At 56.3% G+C, this 21,311-nt stretch overlaps 2 protein-coding genes across 2 annotated transcripts in view; one reads left to right on the forward strand and one right to left on the reverse strand.

The window, feature by feature from the left end:
* The window catches only part of ACO2 (aconitase 2), a 57,342-nt gene extending 50,388 nt beyond the window's left edge, over window positions 1-6,954 (forward strand). Inside the window, exons 10-18 of the mRNA XM_030320775.2 lie at window positions 1,055-1,212; window positions 1,437-1,510; window positions 1,978-2,089; window positions 3,170-3,292; window positions 3,534-3,689; window positions 4,630-4,821; window positions 5,262-5,394; window positions 5,872-5,993; window positions 6,420-6,954. Of these exons, the coding sequence (XP_030176635.1) occupies window positions 1,055-1,212; window positions 1,437-1,510; window positions 1,978-2,089; window positions 3,170-3,292; window positions 3,534-3,689; window positions 4,630-4,821; window positions 5,262-5,394; window positions 5,872-5,993; window positions 6,420-6,557 (1,208 nt within the window). The 3' untranslated portion in view covers window positions 6,558-6,954. The remainder of the gene's footprint in view (window positions 1-1,054; window positions 1,213-1,436; window positions 1,511-1,977; window positions 2,090-3,169; window positions 3,293-3,533; window positions 3,690-4,629; window positions 4,822-5,261; window positions 5,395-5,871; window positions 5,994-6,419) is intronic.
* Window positions 6,820-20,384, reverse strand: POLR3H (RNA polymerase III subunit H). The gene is made up of 7 exons (XM_030320778.1): window positions 20,343-20,384; window positions 19,903-20,032; window positions 17,167-17,263; window positions 11,449-11,535; window positions 10,953-11,016; window positions 9,262-9,463; window positions 6,820-8,291 (listed from the first exon to the last, which is right to left on the reverse strand). The coding sequence occupies exons 2-7, from the start codon at window positions 20,011-20,013 to the stop codon at window positions 8,238-8,240; spliced, it is 615 nt and encodes a 204-aa protein (XP_030176638.1). The 5' UTR covers window positions 20,014-20,032; window positions 20,343-20,384; the 3' UTR covers window positions 6,820-8,237.
* Between the last annotated feature and the right edge of the window lie 927 nt (window positions 20,385-21,311).

Here is a 21,311-nt window from a genome sequence, read left to right on the forward strand (position 1 = left end):
TATGGGTTTTAAAAAAAAATTACCTTTTCTTGGTATAAAAGAAACACATGCTCATTGTAGAGCATATTGACAGACAAAACGAATTTTAAAGACTCCTAATCTTAACTCCCAACCAGAAACCAGCTCAGAAGCTCCTTGAGGTATACCGTTTCCATGTGTGTATACATACTGATGTGTGTCTGTTTTTGCTTTACAAACATTTCATCATCCCAACCTTGTTGCCTGATTTCACTTTACGTGCTTTACGTGGAAGATACACTAGCATGTTGGGATGACGGGCACCTGCTCTTGTCACAGTACAGTGTGACCGGAGCATGGACCCCGAAGCCAGGTGGCCTTGCTTTGAATGAGCTTCCGGTGCTACATCGTTGGGTGACTCTGAGCAAGCTTCTTGACCTACCTGTGCCTTGGTCCCTTGTCTGGAAAATGAGGGTGATACTGTATTTCCCCGTTAATGTTGTTGAGAGAGGTGAGGAGTTAATGTGCGCAAAGAACTTTCTTCAGTGTCTGGCACAAAACAAGTGCCGTGTAATTTGTTCGCCCTTAGCAGATTAAATACATTTTTTAAAACTTTGGTGATCTAATTGGAAATAAATTGCTGAACTGGTAAGAGAGATTGTTTTGATATCTGTAAACAATATGGGATGTCATCCAGTCTTTACTGACTTTTTGAATAACCATCATAGACTTTTAAAAAATAATTCTTTTTCTTCCCGATTATAAAGCATTTAAAAAACAGAGAATACTTGAAAGTAGAAGAAAATTAGCATCTCTTGTAAGCCCTCATCCAGCCGTGGTCACTGTCAATATTCTGGAGTGAGCCCTCTGACTCCGTGTTCATGTCACTTCACTGGCACCTTGTCTTCCCTTGAGTGGCTGGGCCACGGCGCAGCCTGTCCTTTATTGTTAGACAGTTGGATTGCTTCCAGGTTGTCTCCATTTAGGATAGCCCCAGCCCAGCACAGTTGGTGAACTCTTGACCAAGTCTGGATACTTGAGGTCAGGTGGAGACCTCTGATCTTGACCCCTGGCCTCACTATCCACAATGCACCAGGTCTGATCGGCAGCTGCACCAACTCCAGCTATGAGGACATGGGGCGCTCGGCAGCCGTGGCCAAGCAGGCACTGGCCCATGGACTTAAGTGCAAGTCCCAGTTCACCATCACACCGGGCTCTGAGCAGATCCGTGCCACCATTGAGCGGGATGGCTATGTGAGTGCCCACACCCCCTGCCCCTGGCTCCCTCTCCCCACTGCTGAGCAGTGTGGCTTCGGGCAGGACAGGCCACAGCCCTGTTAGCCGGGGCGGGTACAGGTGCCCCGCAGCTGCCCCGGGGTTCGGATACAGCTCTTCAGCACTCAGGCTGCCCACCCAGCCTTTCCCGTCAGCCATTAGCCTGCCCCTGACAGTTCCCCATCCTGCTCTCTCCTCTGCAGGCACAAATCCTAAGGGAAGTAGGCGGCATCGTCCTGGCCAATGCTTGTGGCCCCTGCATTGGCCAGTGGGACAGGTGAGAGGCGCACCTTTGTTAAGACAACCCCTTGTGTCCTGGGGTCCGAGTGCCAGATGCTGAAGGGAAACATTACTGGGTGGAGAAAAGAGACTCAGGCCTCTAGCTTCAGGGGCTATTGCACACTAGGAGACTTTTCTAGGCAGGACTAGAAGGCTGGTCTGGAAGCAAGAGGAAGAGCCCTGCCACGAGACTGACTGGCCACCTGGCTGAAGCCAGATGCAGCCAGGAGCCCGGATGGAAGCATTTGAAAGGCAATGGCCCCAGGTCAGGAAACTCAGGCCTTGGTCTGGGCTCTCCCTGTCTTAGGTGTGGTCTCAGGCAAACCGCCACGATCTCCCAGGTTCCCTCCTGCTCTGTATGCTTGAGTCCCAGGGAGAAGGTGACTATTCCAGGGTCTTTTCATTTCCCCTCCTGTGTCATAAGGCAGGCAGACACGCTTAACCCTGTCTCTTCTGACCTGGCAGAAAGGACATCAAGAAGGGGGAGAAGAACACAATCGTCACCTCCTACAACAGGAACTTCACAGGCCGCAATGATGCAAACCCTGAGACCCATGCTTTCGTCACGTCCCCAGAGGTGAGACTGTGCAGCCCAGCCATAGCCTGGGACTGCCTCTGGGGACCTACCCCTGGCTGGTCAGTGGGGAAAATGGAGCCTGCAACAAGGCGTCTGACCCTGTGGGGCTGCTGAGGGAGGGTTGGCATCACAGAGCAAGAGGTTGTCTGGGCGCAAACCAAGAGCCACAGGCCCCAAGCATCCTGCTCCCTCAGCGCTCCCTGCTTGGCCCCCTCAGGTCTCAGAAGCCCCAAGTGCTTGCTTGGCCCAGTTATGGTCATAAGCAGGAGCTTGGAATGACTGCCCAGGACCAACGCCTGCCCTGCCTCTTCCTGGCCAAATGGGTTTGTCCGAGTCACTTTCCTTCTCTGTGCCCCGGGGTCCTGTCACCATTCCATGAGCAAGTCTAGAAAGCACTTGCACTGTCTTCAAGCTGGGAAGGTGGCCTCTTGTTATGATGGACATCAACTGAGCCAAGTGCTCCCGGCCTCAGCCATTGTCTGAGCACAGCCAGTCTTTCTTGTCTGTTTAAAGGAGTGTTCCAGAAATACTTTTGCTTGCTAAAAATGAGTGCAAAGGTGGTGCCTTCCATTGTTTCAGCCCCCCCCCCCTTTTTTAATGTTAAATTATTTTTGAGAAAAAGAGACCGAGTGTAAGAGGGGGAAAGGCAGAGAGAGAGGGAGACACAGAATCCGAAGCAGGCTCCAGGCAGGCTCTGAGCTGTCAGCACAGAACCTGATGTGGGGCTCGAACTCACAAACCGTGAGATCATGACCGGAGCTGAAACCAGACACTTAACTGAGCCACCCAGGTGCCCCTTCAGCTGCCCATTTAGGAACATTTTTGTCACAGCATCGTTCCTGTGCCAGGGCTCATGCCCCTGAGGGGAGAGACTATCCCTGAGGAGGGTGCTGAGGTCCAGGCCCAGTAGCCCACATTCTCAGAGATGATGTTGCAGTTTTGGCCTCTGTCGGGAGGACTTGACTGTGGAGATCTTAGATATACGTGGGCTCCATTCTCAGTTTATGTCTGGGCTCCCGCTAGGGTGGGGGATGGGAGTGGTGTTTGGTACTAAGCAGCAGTGGGCCACCTCTATTACAGATTGTCACAGCCCTGGCCATTGCGGGCACCCTCAAGTTCAACCCAGAGACCGACTTCCTGACAGGCAAGGATGGCAAGAAATTCAAGCTGGAGGCCCCAGATGCAGACGAGCTTCCCCGAGCGGTGAGCAGGCACTGCCACCTGGTGCTGTTAGCTGCCGTAGGCCTGCCTCGGGCCCCTGCCGGTTGCTCTGTGGCCAAGACACTCCTTCCCAGCATGCCAGCATCCTGGGCAGGCAGGATGGCACAGTTAGCAAGAATGAGGCAGCTCTGTGCACTGGAGGGGAAGGTGTGGGGCCTACAAGAGCCTGTCTGCTTGAGGACGGAGAATTAGGCACCCAGCACGTCCCTGCCTCCTCCTGCAGGAGTTTGACCCTGGGCAGGACACCTACCAGCACCCTCCCAAGGACAGCAGCGGGCAGCGAGTGGACGTGAGCCCCACCAGCCAGCGCCTGCAGCTCCTGGAGCCTTTTGACAAGTGGGATGGCAAAGACCTGGAGGACCTGCAAATCCTCATCAAGGTCAGCGACATGGGGCAGGGATCGGGGGAGAACAGCCCCAGCCTGGCAGGGGCCCTCCCCTTGGCAGCAGGAAGGGCTGTGAAACCACGTGTTCCCCCTGGGCCCCAGGGAGGAAGGTCAGGACTAGGGTGGGGGCAGGGAGAGAGAGAGGTGTGGCTGCGGAGAGAGGAGCCGGGGCATCCACAGTTCTGTGTCTCCTTCTCCACTGCCCCGTGCCAGGCCGAGCTGGATCTGGCCAGCTGTGCCCAGGGCTCGCAGCCATCGGCTGCAGCTGGTGAGGGCCACCTCTGGCAGCCACGGGCAGTGGATGCAGCAAGAAGGGCACATGTGACCTTGCACAGCAGGTCTCCACGCCTCTAGCTTGACCTGGTAGGCTCCAAAAGCCATCGACTCCTCAGTTCCCACACTTGGGCATCAGTTGGTATGGCCTGTGTTTGGGAGCTGGGCAGACACAAGGCTTCATGGTGTGGCTAGACGCCTTAGGCCCGTGTCAGACATGAATTCATCCTGTTTACTAAGAGTCGCCAGGCAGTGACACAGCCAGTATTAAGCCCACATGATAGATAAAACTGGTCACCAGCCAGGAGCAGGACACATCCTCGGGCTCCTCTGTGTCCAGCATGAGGTCAGTAGTTTTTTCCAGCCTGGGCATCTGAAGGGTGAGTGAGCAGAGACATTCCTGTCCTGCCTGTCCAGCCTATGTCCCTGTGAGTGCCCTGTCCTGGACAAGCCCCTGAGCAGCACAGGGCCTTCGAGGGGTGGGTGACGGTCTTGCCTGAGCCCCATGGACAAAGTGTGGCAGCACCAGGGCTGCAGACCCGCTGTTCTTGTCCCCCATTCCCGGGTCCAGCCACCGGCCTCTAGGAGGGCTTCTCCCTTCATCCACCTCTCACGCATGCACCATGCCCTGACCTTAGTCCTCTCTTGTCCCCCACCCAAGGTCAAAGGGAAGTGTACCACTGACCACATCTCTGCTGCCGGCCCCTGGCTCAAGTTCCGTGGGCACCTGGACAACATCTCCAATAATCTGCTCATTGGTGCCATCAACGTTGAAAATGGCAAGGCCAACTCCGTGCGCAATGCTGTCACCCAGGAGTTTGGCCCTGTCCCTGACACTGCCCGCTACTACAAGGTGGGTCCCAGTCCATAGGGGCAGGGGTGGGGGTGCAGGGAAGGGGGGTGCTCTCCAGGACTCCACACCAATAGCTCTTCAGTTGAAGGATGCCCTGGTGCCATGGGGCGGTCCTGTGTCATTCTCACCATATACGCCTGCTCTGGGCTCCAATCCCATACTGTGGCCTTCCCCCAAAAGCCCGCCTCTATGCTGGGCACTGATGGGTAGGTCGCGCCACCTCCCCAGGCCCCTTGCAGATAGCCAGGGCCTGTGTCTGGTCACCTCTGTCCCCTCAGGGCCTGGTCTGGGCCTAATTCACCTCTGATTTCACCAGCCCTTCCTTGGGGAACAGGTAAGGAGGGGCCTCTCTAGCCTCTTGGCCTCTGAGCTTCAGGAAGCCCAGGGGCAGCAGCAAGGGACCACTGTCTTCCTCTCCCTCATACCCTCCTCACTGACAGAAACATGGTATCCGGTGGGTGGTGATCGGAGACGAGAACTACGGGGAGGGCTCGAGCCGGGAGCACGCAGCACTGGAGCCTCGCCACCTCGGGGGCCGGGCCATCATCACCAAGAGCTTCGCCAGGATCCATGGTAAGCTGGAGCCTGGGGTCTAGCCACGCCCGCTTCCCCTACTGGCAGCCCAAGGTCACCCAGCCTGCTGGTGGCTGAGTCAGGCCTGGAGCCACATGCCAGGTTACTGAGCCGTGTCCCCGGCTCCTGTTTTCCACCATAGCCTCTACCCCTTCTGAGTTGTGTTGAGAGTGATGCCCACAGCTTCCTGTCACGGGAAGCCCCAGTCTTGCTTCCAAACTTGCAGACCTAAGCAATTGAAATCCAGGGCACATGGTCAGAGGATTTTTCTGATTGTGAATGTCAGGAAGGCCAAGACACAAACCAGCACACCCGCAGAAGGTTCTCGAAGGACCCCAGATGGCAAGACTAGGGGCCTCTCCCAGAACTGTCACTGGGCTTAGAAAAGGAAGCTCTCTTGGCTGGTGAGGTTCCCTGTGCAGAGGAACGGAGACTGGCTCTGCCATCTGTGGATTGAGTGTGCCCTCTGCCTTCTAGAAACCAACCTGAAGAAGCAGGGCCTGCTGCCCCTCACCTTTGCTGACCCGGCTGACTACAATAAGATTCACCCTGTGGACAAGCTGACCATCCAGGGCCTGAAAGACTTCGCTCCTGGCAAGGTCAGGGAGCCAGGGAAGGAGGGTGGGCCGGGGACAGCCACTTTGCTTTCCCTCCTTCTATGCCCACTTCTGACCCCCCTTTTTCCTCCCATGAGCCTTTGTTCCAGCTGGTAGGGCCCTTAAATTCTTCAAGCACCCCCCCCCCCCCCCCCCCGAAAGGAAGTGTCTCCTCAGAGACGAGGGTGGAGCCAGCTCAGGCCTCACTCATTAGCTCAGGCTTGGCAGTCAGAGGCCAACAGCCTGTGCTTGGCGGGGCTCGCTAGGCCCCGCGAGTTCTACCATCGGGTCTGACCACGGCCACCCCAGCGCAGACCTGGCCTAGACCTCGGTTTGCCTGCCGGTCCACTCTGGGGGCACCCTACCTTTCTGACCCTCCGGCAGAATCGAGGGTCATGTTCCTAAGAGCCACTCCCCCTCCTCTTACAGCCCCTGAAATGCATCATCAAGCACCCCAACGGGACTCAGGAGACCATCCTCCTGAACCACACCTTCAACGAGACCCAGATCGAGTGGTTCCGCGCCGGCAGCGCCCTGAACAGGATGAAGGAGCTGCAGCAGCAGTAAGGTCCAGCCATGCCACCTGTCTGCCTACTCCTTGGACCCCGCTCCGGGGTCCCCGGTGCAGTCAGTGCGTCATCAGAACTGGATCTGCCCCCTTCCGGCCTTGGCTTCCTGCTCCAAGATGGTGTGGTCAGGCCTCCTGCCCTCCCTTCCCTCAGCCGGCCGAGGGACACACAGGTGGGTGGGTGAGCGGGGGGAGGGCTCTTTAAAGAATGTTCCAGCCCCCTGCCTTCCCATTTTTAGTCTGATTCAGATCTTGAACAACTCCATGCAACTGTATTTATTTTTGATGACAAGACTCCCATCTAAAGTTATTTCTCCCGCCTCATCATTTCACTGGTGGCTGAAAGATTTTAAAGAAACTTTCGCTCTCATGAGGAAAATAAGAATACGGACTCAGTGACTGTTCCGGTGTGTGAGTGGTGGTGTCCGGATCGTCCCCAACTCCAGGGCCCGGGCTGGGTCTTCGTGGCCAGTCGGCAGAGGCTCCCGCTAGCCACGCCATGGCACACCTGCCACTGCGTGGAGGACACACGGGGCGGGAACTCGCACTGCTTCTCAGCCCCGCCTCCCTGCCCTAACCCACTTCCGCCCACGGCGCGGCCTCCCCCACCTCCCCGTGTGCCAGGAGCCTCCGCTTCCCCTGGGCGTAGAGTCAGCCCTGCAAACACCCTGAGGCGGGGCACAGCCCCCCTTCTTAGAGGCCACCTCGTCCGAGGTCACACAGCTGGTCCACTACGTGCTCTGTCCCCTCCCTGCCCCTCAGCCCCAGGTGGCGGCGGGCACCATTCCGTGGCTGCTGCTGTCCCCGGGGTGACGTCCACCGGCAGTACCTCTGCCTCCATGCTCGGTGCCTGTGTGAGCTGAAAGACCAGAGCAGGAGGCAGGCCCCGCGGAGGTCCCTTCCTCAGCACAAGACTTGCCCAACAGAACAAGCGTGCGGTTTGTGCACGAGGGAGTGACAGGGCAGGGGGGACCTGCCAAAGCCATTTGGCTGAGTAAACGGTGTGGTGTCCGCCCTCGTCCAGGATCTGGCATCACCAGCTGACACACAGGGTGTTCCTGGCGCGGCCAGGGTCTGGAAGTGACAGCTGTACCTCTGGTGGGAGGGACGACATGGATGGTCACCATCCCTGACCTTGGGCCAGCTAAGCCCAGGCCCCCACCTTCCAAATGCTGGTGGGAAAGAAGATGGTCGTCCCTGAAAGGTCAAGACTCCGACCAATAGCTGGCAGCTGCCCCAGGCCAGCCTCTCTTGGTGACCTTAGGAGCCACCGGGCTAGGCCGGACCAGAGCCCATGAGGCCAGTGATCTCTCACCACCATGTCCTGCCATCAGGGGGAGTTCTTCTCCAGCAGCCATCCGGGGAGAGGAAGGACATGCTGTCCCAGCTGGGGCAACGTGGTGACCTTAGATCACGGAGACAAGGGCGGCTCCTCCCTGACTGATGCTGCCCTTATTTATTAAATGTCTTTGCTGTCACCAAGAGGCAGAAGTCCACAGGAACAGTGACTTCAGGGTAGCTCCAGAAACAGGGCCAGGATGGCGAGGGAGGGGACAGTCCGGTGGGGCACACAGTCTGCTCCTTGGCACCTGCAGAAGCTGCTGCTGTTTCCATGGCCAGCGGCACCTCCTTCCCCGGACAGCGAGGTGGGGGTGGGGGTCTGTCGTCCAGCCCCAGGGCTAGCTGCTGGTCCACCAGGAGAGGAGGCCCAGGCCTGGCTCGCTAATGGATCCCTGCCAGGGGCAGACAGAGAACAGGCACGTATCCACCTCAAGGGCTTGAACAAACACAGGAGGCAAAGGGGCCCTTCCTTCCGGGCGCCTGGCACCGGCAGAGGGAACGGTGGTGACACATGCACACACCGGCCGGGGATGGGGAAACCCAGGAGCCACACCAGCGCCCCCAGCTGCCGTACAGGAACACAGCCCATGAGCGCCCTTCCTGCCCCAGGGCCTCGGCTTAGTCAGGTACCCTTCCTCGCGCCAGGCCTGCCCAAACACGGGCACCGGCAGGCCAGTCCCGGACACGCGCGGAGTCCTGCCAGAAAGTCCCAGCCTCCAAATACACGCAGAGGGGATGGCCTGGACAGAGAACGGCTACCCCCGAGCGAACAACCTGCAGCATACGTTAGACCAGAAAAGCCCCCTGGCAGGCCCCCAAAACGTGCCCCGCTTTGTCCTGCATCACAGTCTCACCCCGTGAGGGAAGACGACAACCCAAGTCAGATCTGGCTGGTCGCAGCTCCCCTGCCACCTCACGTCCGTACAGGGTCTGGTACAGGCACAGCCCTGACTGAGGGTCACCCGTCCCTGATGCCCCACCTTTGGTTCGCTCCCAAACCCTTGCCCTGGTCTCTCCCTTGGCCTCGTCTTGCTGGGCAGCCTTGTCACCCAACTTGGGCCCTGTCCCTCCTGCGGTCAGGAGCCTGCCCCCCCCCCCCCCACCACCTTCCCCGACAGCCGCAGCAGCTTCGTCACCTCACGGGTGTTACGCCCTGGCCTGTGACCTGCGAAACAGGCTCCCCAGGGAGAAGCAACCGCCTAAGAACCAAACAGGGACCCGCACCCTGATCTGCGGGGAGAGGGGTTCGAGGCGGTGAACCCGGGGCAAACGCCCTCAGAAGCGGCTCCCCCGCCACCCCACTGCCTGGGTTGTCCCCACACCATCCCCACGGTTCTGGCCAGCGGCGTCAGGACAGCTCACCACAAGCGTGTATGGAGCCTCCTTCTTTGGCAGCTCCTCACTGGAAGAGGTGGCCTCTGCCGAGCTGGGCCCCGTGGGGGACGTGTCCACAAAGCTCTCGTCCACCACCCGGAAGCGGATCTCCTCGCCGGTGTCCATGTACAAGTCGTGCGCTCCTTCCTCCGTCTCGTACTCCCACACCCACACCTGCTCTGCCTCGTCGCTGGGCGGGGTGCAGGGTCAAGGCAACAACCAGGCATGGGGGAGCCTGAGGGTGGGGGTGGGGGTTCCTCCCACAATACCCGCCCCCAGGAAGATCCAATCCCAGAAGGAGATCACCGTGGCTGGGAGGTCCAGGAAAAGCAAGCCCACACCATGTGCAGAAGGCAAGGTTGGGCCCGCCCTGGGCCCCACAGTGAAGAAAAGGCACGCTGGGGTACCAGGGCCCTGGCTGGGAACATACATCCTCAGGGCAGGAAGGAGGCTCAAGGGCAGAGCGGGTCCCCCGTCTCTTGAGGCAGGAAGGACGAGGGCCTCTTGCTGCCTGGGGTCCTCTCCCTGCCTGGGTGTCCTCTCAGTCCAACTGCCAAGTTCAGATCTCGGCTCCGCCAGCTGTGACCGGGGCCAGGCCCAAGCTCTGTGCCTCAGGTCCCCATCTGTAAAACAGGAATTGTAGCAAGGCCTGCCCTCACAGGGCCGTGGTGGAGGTAATAAAGTGCTTTCCCCAGGACCTGCACACTTGGTCCTGGAGTGCTGGCTGCAGCTGTCCTATGCCCTCTGTGCAGTGCGACTCCACACCCCTTCCCAACCATGCCCTGCGACCATGACCCACACACAGCACAAGGACTTTCCCAGTTTTCAGGAGGACAGACGTGGCAGATGGAAGGTCACGTGCCTGAGGGCCCGTGGTCGGCAAGAGGCCCAGGCGGGCAGGGCCAGGTTTTCTGAGGCTCTGGAGTCACACACAGACCCTGCCCCTGGCCCGCAGAGGCCCAGGCAGAGCAGATCTGATGAACCATCCGGTGAGGGCAGCACCCCCGAACTCCCTACAAAGCCCAACCCCTCCCTCAGTGCACACCGAGGGGCCACAGCGCCCTCTAGTGGCGATGCTGCAAAGGGTCCTGCCTTAACCCCTCTGTGTCAGGTCCCCCCGCTAGGCACTGTGGACAGAGTCCTGACAAGACGGGGTCCCTTCCGGTGAGCAGTCTTGACGAGAACCCGCAGAAACACCACTCAGAGCAGCAGGGGAAGGGCTGGGGCAGGGCGCTGGGGGAACCCAGCGGAGGGAAACAACCCGTCGCAGGCCCAGGCAGTCGAGCCCTCAAATGTCAGCCAGTGGTATTGTCTGCGTACCAGGGGAGGTGAGCCAAGCAGGGCAAACCTTTCCAGGGAGGGAAGCTTTGATATGATCCCGGAGACGACACCCGAAGCAAAGTGAACCGGAAGTGAATAGCATGCCACCTACAGAGCACAACCTACCCAACCAGGCCCGACGGCCCAGACAGAAGCACAGGCGTGTGGACACCATGAGCACGGGAAGCACACGCAGGCCAGCGCTTCCAGAGCACATGTGCAGGCTGGGGGGGGTGGGGGGGGGTGGGCAGGGAGGTCAGCAGTATCAGATCACAGGAGCCAGGGCCACCCCAAGGAGCGGGACTGTCCTCTGGAAACACCTGAGCCCCCCGTGACCCGCTTTAACCTTGGGAGGATACAACTTGGCTGGCTGCTGCAGCGACTCTGGGGGGATGAGAATGTCATCGAAGAACCCTAGAGAGACTGGAAGAAATGAAGAAAGTGACAGCATGGGACAGAGGCATGGGACAGCATGGAAATCTGAGTGCCTCCCCCACCTCAAAGCCCCACACCTCTGCGGATGCCACTTACACGGCCTGAGCGGCCACCAAAACCCATGGCGGACACCACACACAACGGGGACCAGGAGGCGCCTGGGACCCCAAGTCCCCTCCGCCAGCTCCAGTGCCCAACCCGAGGTGCTGAGTTAGGGCCTCACAGGGAAGGCCCACAGCTGGCCAAGGTCTTCATGGTTACATGAGCATGACGGGGCTGTGTGTTCCCCTCACCCATGAGCTTTCCTGACCCCTCCCCTGACTGTGTGGCTCAGACAGAAGCTGAAGGGAGGCCTGCTGGCCTGGCCACTTGCCCCAGTGAGCTCCCAGGCCTCGTGTGACGAGTCGGGGCCACCGTTACCGTGAACTCCCTCCGGGCTGCAGCCTTTGATCTTGCCGATCAGAATCTCATCCAGGAATGGATGGAACACCACATAGCGAAAATGGACTGGAAATGAAAAAAGGATAAGGATGTCGGTGACGAGCAAGCATGTGAGGGATGGCCACTCTGGGGCGGCCCAGGCTTTCCAGTGTTGACCCCATTGGCCAGCCTGCTGACCTGGAGGCCCTGTGGCCACCCAGGAGTCTGCTGGGCAGTCCACACCCAGTGCCCCTGGACCCAGACCCAGCCCCCTGCAAGGCCACAGTGTGGCCCCCATAACAGGCCAACAGCGGCAGCCCTGGAAGTGAGGGCTGGCCCCCAAACCCATTAGACAAACCTGGATTCTGGGCCACAGGTAACTCCAGAATCAATCCCACCCTTCCTCTAGACTCTCTCCCTTAAATTCTAAAAAGGGCGGAAGTAATTGGCAAAGGAAGCCAGGTTTGGAAACAAGTTCCCCATCTCCCTCTGATTGGAAAGTTTGCCCCAGGCATAGCTCTGACCTGGAACATGATGTTAAAAATGCCCTGAAACTGAGGGGGAGTGGGGGGAGGCAGAGGCAATAACCCAACAGAAATGCCCTCTGTGGGTTCTCAGGCCCTGCCCTAGTGCTCCCCACTCACCAGACCCCCAGGAAAACATCAGGTAGGGTCTGTGCCCACTATTACCTCATCACTCCTGCCCCTCAAAGCCCCAAAGGGGGTGACCACCACTGGCCTAAACACACCGCCGGAGCTAGAGAATAACCACGAGGCTACTTCCTGCTGGTCATGCCCGGCACAACGCATCCACATCAGCGTCATGCTTCCCCATTGTCAGGATGGAGAAGCAGCTCAGAGGGGCTGGGTAACATACTCATAGCCACACAGCCGTTCTGCCCTGTTGTGCCACAGAAGACTCCAAGTCCTCCTGGACCACCAGACAGGGCCACAGGGTGGAATCTGCCTTCCTCGGACAGATTTCATCCCCAGACACACGCTTCTGCCACTAGCACCCTCAGCTGCCTGGTCTCCAACACTGCACTGAGGACAGCAGGGCCTACTGGGCCCCCAGCTCGCTGCCAGGCTGCTTCTCCGTGGCCCCACCAGGCAGGAAGCATGGGAAAAGAGGGGGCAGCTGGTATCCCCTCCCCTCCTTGTGATGAGAGCCTCCTGCTGACCTTGCGGAGAGCAGCTGAGGGCAGCCAAGGGTCATCTAGCCACAGGATGGAAAAACCCTGTCCCCCATCTGACCCAACATTCAGTTCAGTTTAACAAATCCCCACAGAGCCTCTACCGAGTCTGTGCCAGGGCCTGTTTGGGCACTGGGCTTATGGGGGCAGAATTGCATGTGGTCTTGTGCCCAGGGTGCTCCAGTCTGGAACAACTACACCCAAAAGCATATGGTGGCCAACCCAAGTGTCCATCAGCAGATGAATGGATACACAAAATGTAGCCCATCCATATAATGGAATACTTCTCAGTATTAAAAAGCAATGGAGTATTGATACCTGCCATAACATGGACGAACCCTGAGGACATTACGCTACATGAAATGTGCCAGTCACAAAAGACCACATACTGTGTAATTCCATTTATGTGAAATGTCCAGAATAGGCAAATCCAGAGACAGTACATTAGCGGCTGCCAGGGGCTGGGGGAAGGGGGAGAATGAGGAGTGACTGCTGATGGGTACGGGTTTCTTTTTGAGGGGATGAAAATGTTCTGGAATTGGACAGTGGTGATGGTTGCACGGTCTGTGAATATCCTAAGCTTTCAAAGGGTGAATTTTATGATATGTGAATTAGATCTCAATTAAAAAGGAGGCCACAGACCAGCCGGAGGGACAGTGCTCTTTCGAGCCGCCTCCCAAGGGCCCCACCTGAAGTTCCAGGGGTGTTCAGTGGGCAGGCGGGAGGCCTGGAAAGTCAGAAGGAGTGGGTCTGTGGGATCATTGAGAGGAAGACCTGTTGTCAGGTGCAGATTTGGGCAAAGTCTGTCCCAGGAGAAGCGGGGCTCCCTCGGGGTGCACGTGAGTTTCTGCAAAGGGCAGACACTGTGTGACTCCACTTATATGGGTACCTGGAATACTCAAATTCATAGAGACAAAGTACAGCGGTGGTTTCCGGGGCCTGGAGGAGCGGGGAATGGGGAGTGAATCCTTAATAGGGACAGAGTTTCAGTCTGGGAAGATGAAGAAGTTTGGTGATGGTCGCACAACAACGTGAATGTATTCAGTGCCACTGAACCGTGCACTAAAAATAGTTCAAATGGTCAACTTTATGTTATATGTATGTTATCACGACTTTAAAAAAAAGAAAAAGAAAAAAGAAATGGTGGCATGAAGTTAGGCTGCTCTGGAGCTCCCAGCGGGGCAGGGTGGTGGGGCAGGTCGAGAGAGGCTTCCCCAGGGAGGCCGGGTCCAGTCGGCTTGCGGGACATAGAGAACATGGGCCTGGGGCCAGGTAAACGTACCCTAAGTGACAAGAGATGAGGCTAGACAACTGGGGCCAGTGTCACAAATCCCAAAGGCTGACATCTTGTACACACTTACTGTCGAGAGGGAAAGCAATCTGGCCTGGGGAGGAGGAGGAGGGAGATGAGGAGGGAGATGAGGAGGGAGATGAGGAGGGAGATGAGGAGGGAGATGAGGAGGAGGAGGGGGAAGAGGAGGGGGGAGGAAGAAGCAGAAGGCAGTGAGCAAAAGAAGAGTCCTCCAGAGGCTCCAGGGTGGCTCAGCCGGTTATGCGTCCAACTCTTGATTTCAGCTCAGGTCATGATCTCATGGTCTGTGGGTTCCATCCCTGAGTCCGGCTCTGCACGGACATCGAGGAGCCCGCCTGGGATCCTCTCCCTCTTTCTCTCTCAGGATTAAGAAAAAAAAAAAAAAAAAGAGTCCTCAAAGCAAAGGCTGAGGCCTCCTTCGGCACACCTGGCCACAGCCCAGGGGGAGGTAGTGGCCGGGGGGGGGGGGGGGCAGCAGAAATGGGGCAAGTCGAGAATCAGCCTTAAAGCATGGCAACCAATCCCCACCATCAAATGCCACCTTGCATGATGCCTGGCGGACCGCAAGAAGCTTTATAGCTGCGAGTGTTAACCCATTTACATATGAGGAAGCCCAGGCCAAGAGAGGTGGAGAGATACGTGCCCAAGGTATGCAGGGGAGAGAGGGGTCAGAGCCAGAATTCAAATCCAGGTCCATGTGACATGCCTAGCCCAGTGCCCTAATCCTCACACCTCATTCCCAAAGAACCAGGGGGTCCAGGGTGAACTGGGGGTGGGGGATAATGAAAACCCAAAGTGGAAATCTTACACTAAGTGGCAGAAACAACAAAACGAAAGAACAGAATTTCCTCAATTTTAACTTTTTTTCTCCCAGTTTTCCTTCAAGTTCTGGTGGCTCTTACCACCTGGACCACCAGCTAAAGGCAGAAACTGGGCTCAGCTTAAGGGCATTCTTCTTTGTAAACGGAGGCCCGGGTTTTGTTTTATATCACGGTCTTATTTTTCTGCTAAATGCTTCTAGTCGGTACAAACGCAGCCCGTTTCTTAGGGCTGCCCACAGAGCAGTTAACATCTCTGTGAACTAATGAAGTCTCTGGATCCCAGACAGCATCAGGCAGCCTCATGGCACGTTCTAGAATGCTCGACACCTCTGTGCCCAGAGGCTGACCAGGGTGGGCTAGGGCAGGGCTCCTCACACAGGGCCTGGTGGGAGAATCACCTGGCTACTTGCTAAAACAGCCTGCAGGCTCTCCCCCAGAGACTGTGATTCAGCTGGTTTGAGCCCCACGCAGACACTGATTAGCCCCAAACCACCTCAGTGGCCCCTTTGCCCTCTGCTTCTGATTTGGTGGGGTCCAGGGAGGAGAGTGAAGAATGCCCCACTCCCTCTCCGAGAGCTGTAGCCAAGGTGACCCTCCCTGTACACCTCCAGGTCTGGTAACCAACCCTCCCTTCCCAGGGTGCGTGCCCCTTTGCCATGTGACTCTGGCTCCTCCCAGCAAGAGGTGGTGGCTATTTTTCCATCCCCTGACGCCAGCCTCGGCCATGTGACCTGCTCTGGCCAATGGGATAGAAGCAGACACTGAAAAGTGGCTGGTGCATGGGGGCTCCAACTGCCCTATGGTGCCCAGTGTCCCCTAAGCAAAAATGAGACCACAGGCAGCAGAGATGAGCCATCCCTCCCCACCAACTAGCCTGCCAGCCGCCAGTCACATGAGGCCGCCCTACACCCTACTGGCCAAGCCAGTCCAGAAGAACCAAGGTCCTGTCCTACGATCTTTGCACATATGAAGTCAGTAGAATCATCACATCAGTACTGTAATATAAAATCTACTGTTAACTGCATTCTATTGGCAAGGAAGCAGAGGCACAGAAGTTATACATTCTGCACAGGATACATAGCAAATAAGCAGCAGAGACGGAATTCAAATGCAGAGGCCACGCTTAACCATTATGTCCATAGTGCCCGTCAAAAGTCCCCCACCCTCAACCAGCCTCCTCCCCAGGAAACAGATGCACTCCCCTCTGCTCTCCACACTTTTTTTTTTTTTTAATGTTTTTATTTATTTTTGAGACAGAGTGACAGAGCATGAGCAGGGGAGGGGCAGAGAGAGAGGGAGACACAGAATCTGAAGCAGGCTCCAGGCTCTGAGTGGTCAGCACAGAGCCCGATGCGGGGCTCGAACTCATAGACTGCGAGATCATGACCTGAGCTGAAGTCGGATGCTTAACTGACTGAGCCACCCAGGCATCCCTCCACACTTTTTTTTTTTTTAAAAAACTCTTAAAATTTTATTTATTTATTTTTGCTTTATTTTTTTTAATGTTTATTTTTGAAAGACTGAGCAGGAGTGGGGGAGGGGCCCAGAGAGAGGGAGACACAGAATCCGAAGCAGGCTCCAGGCTCCGAGCTGTCAGCACAGAGCCCGATGAGGGGCTCAAACTCACAAACTGTGAGACCATGACCTCAACCAAAGTCAGACACTTAACCAACTGAGCCACACAGGCACCCCTATTTATTTACTTTTGAGAGAGAGAGAGTGAGAGCAAGCAAGGGGCAGGGAGAGAGGGAAAGGGAGGGAATCCCACAAAGTGCAGAGAGAGAGGGAGAGAGAGAGAAGGAGAGAGAGTGTGGAGCCCTGAGCGGGGCTCTAGCTCACCCGATGTGGGGCTTGAACTCACAGACTGTGAGATCATGACCTGAGTCGAGGTCGGATGTTTAACTGATTAAGCCACTCAGGTGCCTCTGAAGAGTTTATTTTTAAGTCATCTTTAAGCCCAACATGGGTCTCGAACTCACAACCCCGAGATCAAGAGTTGCACAGTCTACTGACTGAGCCAGTCAGGCACCTCTGCTCTCCATGCTTTTAACCCAGCGATGACTACTCCAAGTGTCCTCATCTCTGTCTGGCCACCCTCCACCAGACTGAGCAGCTAGAGGGCCAGGCAGAGCAGAGTTCAGTAATAAACAAGACCAAAGGGGACACAGACACACAGCCACAATCTCAGAGCCAGAGAGGCCTCAAGAATTGCCCTGTGCACCGTTTCTTATAGATAAGGAAACCAAGGCCCAGACAGGGGAGGATTCTGCCCGCTGTCACCCAGTCAATTCCTGGCAGAGTCAGGACTAGGCCTCAGGTCTCCCAATCCCTAGACCAGGACTCCCACAGCCAAACCCCAAGAAACCCAACACCGAGGAGGAAAGGGCACCCACCTTTGGTGTGTGACGCGCCGTCTCCTGGGAACACGTAGGCGTCCTCCAGCTTAGTGATGTCAAACAGGCAGATGCAGAGCCCCACGTTGTACACGACCTGTGTGCATCCGCATACACACACACACACACACACACACACACACACACACACACACAGTGACCCAGAGGCCCAGCTCCCCAGCATTCTCTCCTGAGACCCTCCCTACCCAGGGCAGGTAGGATTATCCCCATTTTATAGCTAGCAAGGAGTCGAAGCACGATGTGAGGTAACCATGGGTAAGGAGCCTCAGAAGAATGTGGAGCTCTGGAAAGAGCAGGGCCTTTGGTGGCAAGGCAGATCAAGGTCCAGTGACAGTTCCACCACCCACTGTGTGACCTCCAAGGTCACTTCTCCGAGCCTCAGTTTCCCCCATCTGCAAAAATGAACCTGCCAGGCTGCAGGCTCGTTAAATAAAGAGACGTATGGATGTGAAGCCCCTATGCCAGTGCCTGGCTCACATGCTGGAAATAATAACAGTCAACCCACAGATCACTATTATTGCCAGTGAGGAACACTGGGAGGGGACCCTGGTCAAACCTACACTTCCCAAAGTCTCCAGGTCTATACTAGAGCTCAGAGTGAGTGTCAGAGTCCTGGTTAATCCCCATTCTGCTCACAAAGTATCAGACATACACCAGTGGCCACAGGGACTGAGGCACGGCCAAGGCCCTGAGACTGGGCAGAGAGCATCCCACGCCCCCATCCCCACCCCATGGTGCTTCAAACCACTGAACCCCTTTGGTGTCAGCTTATCTGCCACCAGCGTCATCACCTCCCAGTTAGAGACCCTGAAGGACTGTTCAAGGATTACCAAGAAGCTCAGAGGGCTCAGAGTCCTGGCCAGACCTCACCACAATGAGGCATAGAGTCCGGCTGGCTTTGGCAGCACAAGATCTGTGCCCTTGGCTGGACCGTGGACCTCTTTGTGCAGCCTCCGCTCAAATGACTCAAATACAGGGGTGCCTGGGTGGCTCAGTCGGTTAAGCGGCCGACTTCGGCTCAGGTCATGATCTCGCGGTCTGTGAGTTCGAGCCCCGCGTCAGGCTCTGTGCTGACAGCTCAGAGCCTGGAGCCTGTTTCAGATTCTGTGTCTCCCTCTCTCTGACCCTCCCCTGTTCATGCTCTGTCTCTCCCTGTCTCAATAAATAAAACGTTTAAAAAAAAAAATTTAACAAATGACTCAAATACAGAAGACTTGTCTCAACAGGTCACTGAAGGACTTGTATCCCCAAAGGGACTACATTCCCTTCTTGGGCTTTTCGCCCCTCTTCTCTCCATGATGCTCACACTTGGTCCCTCCACAGACCCCCTTGCCTTCTACCTTGCAAAGTAACCACAAGCCATCCAGTAAGAACATCATGAGTTCTCTCCACCAACAGCCCCCCAGATCTGTCCACCTCCCTTCTATGACCTCGGCCTCTATCGAAGGGACTGGCCTCCTGTCTAAAGCCAGCCAACCTTCCTCTTGCTGACTCCTTCTCAGCCTATCACCTCCTGCTATTCTAGGGATGAAGACCAGTACCACCATGATGTCCCTCAGGCTCCGTGTGCCTTGGCTCCTGCCACCTTCACAGTCTGCCCTCTCCTCTCTCTCCCCCTCTGCCTAGGCCACACCAGGCTCCTCCATGTCATGATGGGTGAAATAGTCCCTCCTGCCACAGGGTCTTTGCACATACCATTTCCTTTGCCTGCCCAGCTCTTCTCTCTGCCCAGCCCTCTCCCACCCTCAAAAATAAATCCCCTAGTTAGTTCTTCTTCTCAGCATCAGATCTCAGCTCAAACTCAAGTACCACATCCCTAACAAAGCCTCTTTTGTCCCTCATCGTAGGCAGAGTTCTCCTTCATTCCACAGGCTCGCGAGTGCCTGTCCTTCACAGCGTCTACCTCAACTTGTCATCACATACTCAACTGTGGGACCCTCTTATTCATATCTGCTTTTCCCACCACACGACACAGCAGAACCTTGTCTGCTTCATTCATACAATCAACAGACAATTACAGAACATCTACTGTGTGCCAGGCTCCGGCAAAATATGTGGGACCCTGAGGAAAAAGACAAAAGTCCCTGCCCTCATGCAGAGGGAAAGAAAAACAGTAACCAAGTAAACAAATAAGAAAATAGTGCTGATAAGTGCTAAGAAGGAAAGAGTGATAATGACACAGAGTAACTGAGGGAGGGTTACTACAGAGAAGGCAGTGGGAAGGCCCCGCACTAGGTACTCACTAGCACTAAGGCATGCAAGCCTGGCACATAAAAGGTGCACAAATACTTTTTCGCAGAAATGAACGGATAAACCTCCCGACAGTGAACTCTAAACCACTGTCCATCTTCACAAAAACAACGCATGGTTACACAGCCACCATGATTTCCATTTTACAAACGGAAACTGAGGCCCGGAGCAGGTAAGTGACCTGCCCAAGACTGCAAAGTAATTTGGCAGTGTAGAGTCCAGCACCTCCCAGTTACAATGACCCTTTTCAATCCCAGTTCCCTTTTTGATCCCCTCTAACATCCCATGTGCAGGTGGATTACCCCCCATCCCATGTACAGGTGTAGCAACCGAGTTCCGACACGTTAAGCTACCTGCCCAAGGCCAAGGTTTGTCATGACCAAGTCGAGGCCTGCAGCGGGCAGGTGGGCAGTGCTGGGCCCTCCCGTGCCAAGGCCCGTCCACGACCCCGTCGTGGCCTTGTACCTTGTTGGCCAACTTTTTGTTCAGCTCTTCGGCAATGGAGTCGTTGAGCTTCCTCTCAAACTGCCACGGGGGGATCCGCACGGTGTCCACCATCTCCACCAGGACGAACATCCCGGCCCGCGCGGGGGTCCTGGGAATGGGAGCGTCAGTCAAGCACCGGGTGTGGGGCGGTGGGCACTCCCGAACCCCCTCGGTCCCGTCCCAGTTGCCGAGACTCTCCGCTCCCGTCAACCCAGGCCGGCAGTGGGGCGGCGCGGCAGGGCCCCAAGTAACCGGTGTGGGGCGCGCTCAGCCTCTGCAAAGAGAGGAAACTGAGGCTCAGCGCGAGGGACCCTGGCTCCAGTGGGAGGGACCCTCGCTCCAGTGGGAGGGGTGCGAGCGCCCGCCACAAGACCCTACCAAGCCCCCGCACCCCCGAGCCACGCGCCAACGCCACGCACCGCGCTTCCACGCGCTGCCGACTTTGGGCGAGATTCCGAATCCCGTCGCTTCCGGAGAACAGACCAATAAGAAGCTTTCGCCCGCCCCCCGACGTGACGTGAGGTGGGGCGGGGCCTCCCCTTCTGCCAGAGAGAGGGGCAGTCAAGGCTCCGACCGCTTTTGCTGGTTGCTAGGCAACCTCGCTGCGCTTCAGCCTTCTCTCACCTGGCCTGTGTAGTACTCTCTCCTTGCTGGTCTCAGGCCTAGCTCTGAGCCGCCGCTGCAGCCAGAGGGGTCCTCTCAAGAGGCAGCACGATATGCTTAGACCCTTCAGTACCCTGGAGGCAGGAGAATTAACTGGAAAGGGGCAGGCAGGACCTTTCGGGGGTGATAGAAATGTTCCGTATCTTCTAAGGGGTGGGTTACACAGGTGTATACAATTGTCAAAACTCATTGAACTCAACAGTTAAGATCTTTGCTTGTAATTGTAGGCAGATTACATCTCAACTGAAAAGTGATAATAGATTGGGGCCAAAAAACAACCTCAGTAGCTTCCCACTGAACTAATTAATAAAGTCCAAAACCTTGAGGCGTCTGGCTGGCTCAGTGGGTAGAGCATTGGGCTCTTGAACTCTAGATCGTGAGTTCAAGCCCCACCTTGGGTATAGAGATTACTTAATAAAATTTTAAAAAAAAGTCCAAAAGCTTTATAGTAGCTCACAAGACTCTGCAGAATCTTAACCACCACCCACACCTCCAGCCCCCTTTTGTTCTCTTGGCTGCCAAGGGTGCTATCCTCCTTCACCTTCATGTGATAGGTAACTTGGGCTAAGACAGTTCAGTAGCTTGGCCAAGATCATGGGCTGTTAAGTGGTTGAAGAGGGCCCATCTAAACCTCCACACTGCCTCTCAAAGTTGGTGGACTGTGGAAATGTACTGTAGTGTGTTTAAACCAAATAAAAATTTGAGAACTTAAAAAAAGCCTTGGG

Source organism: Lynx canadensis, chromosome B4 (assembly GCF_007474595.2).
Source record: "Lynx canadensis isolate LIC74 chromosome B4, mLynCan4.pri.v2, whole genome shotgun sequence".
Lineage (NCBI taxonomy): Eukaryota > Metazoa > Chordata > Mammalia > Carnivora > Felidae > Lynx > Lynx canadensis.

Excerpts from the sequence above, each read along its gene's own strand:
- POLR3H (XM_030320778.1), bottom strand. The coding sequence starts at position 20,013 with ATGTTCGTCCTGGTGGAGATGGTGGACACCGTGCGGATCCCCCCGTGG. Across the intron at positions 9,464-10,952 it reads CTGCAGCAGCCAGCCAAGTT|CGACGAGGCAGAGCAGGTGT; the intron begins GTATCCTCCCAA and ends CACCCCGCCCAG. Across the intron at positions 8,292-9,261 it reads AGGCTCCATACACGCTTGTG|GGATCCATTAGCGAGCCAGG; the intron begins GTGAGCTGTCCT and ends TGCCCCTGGCAG.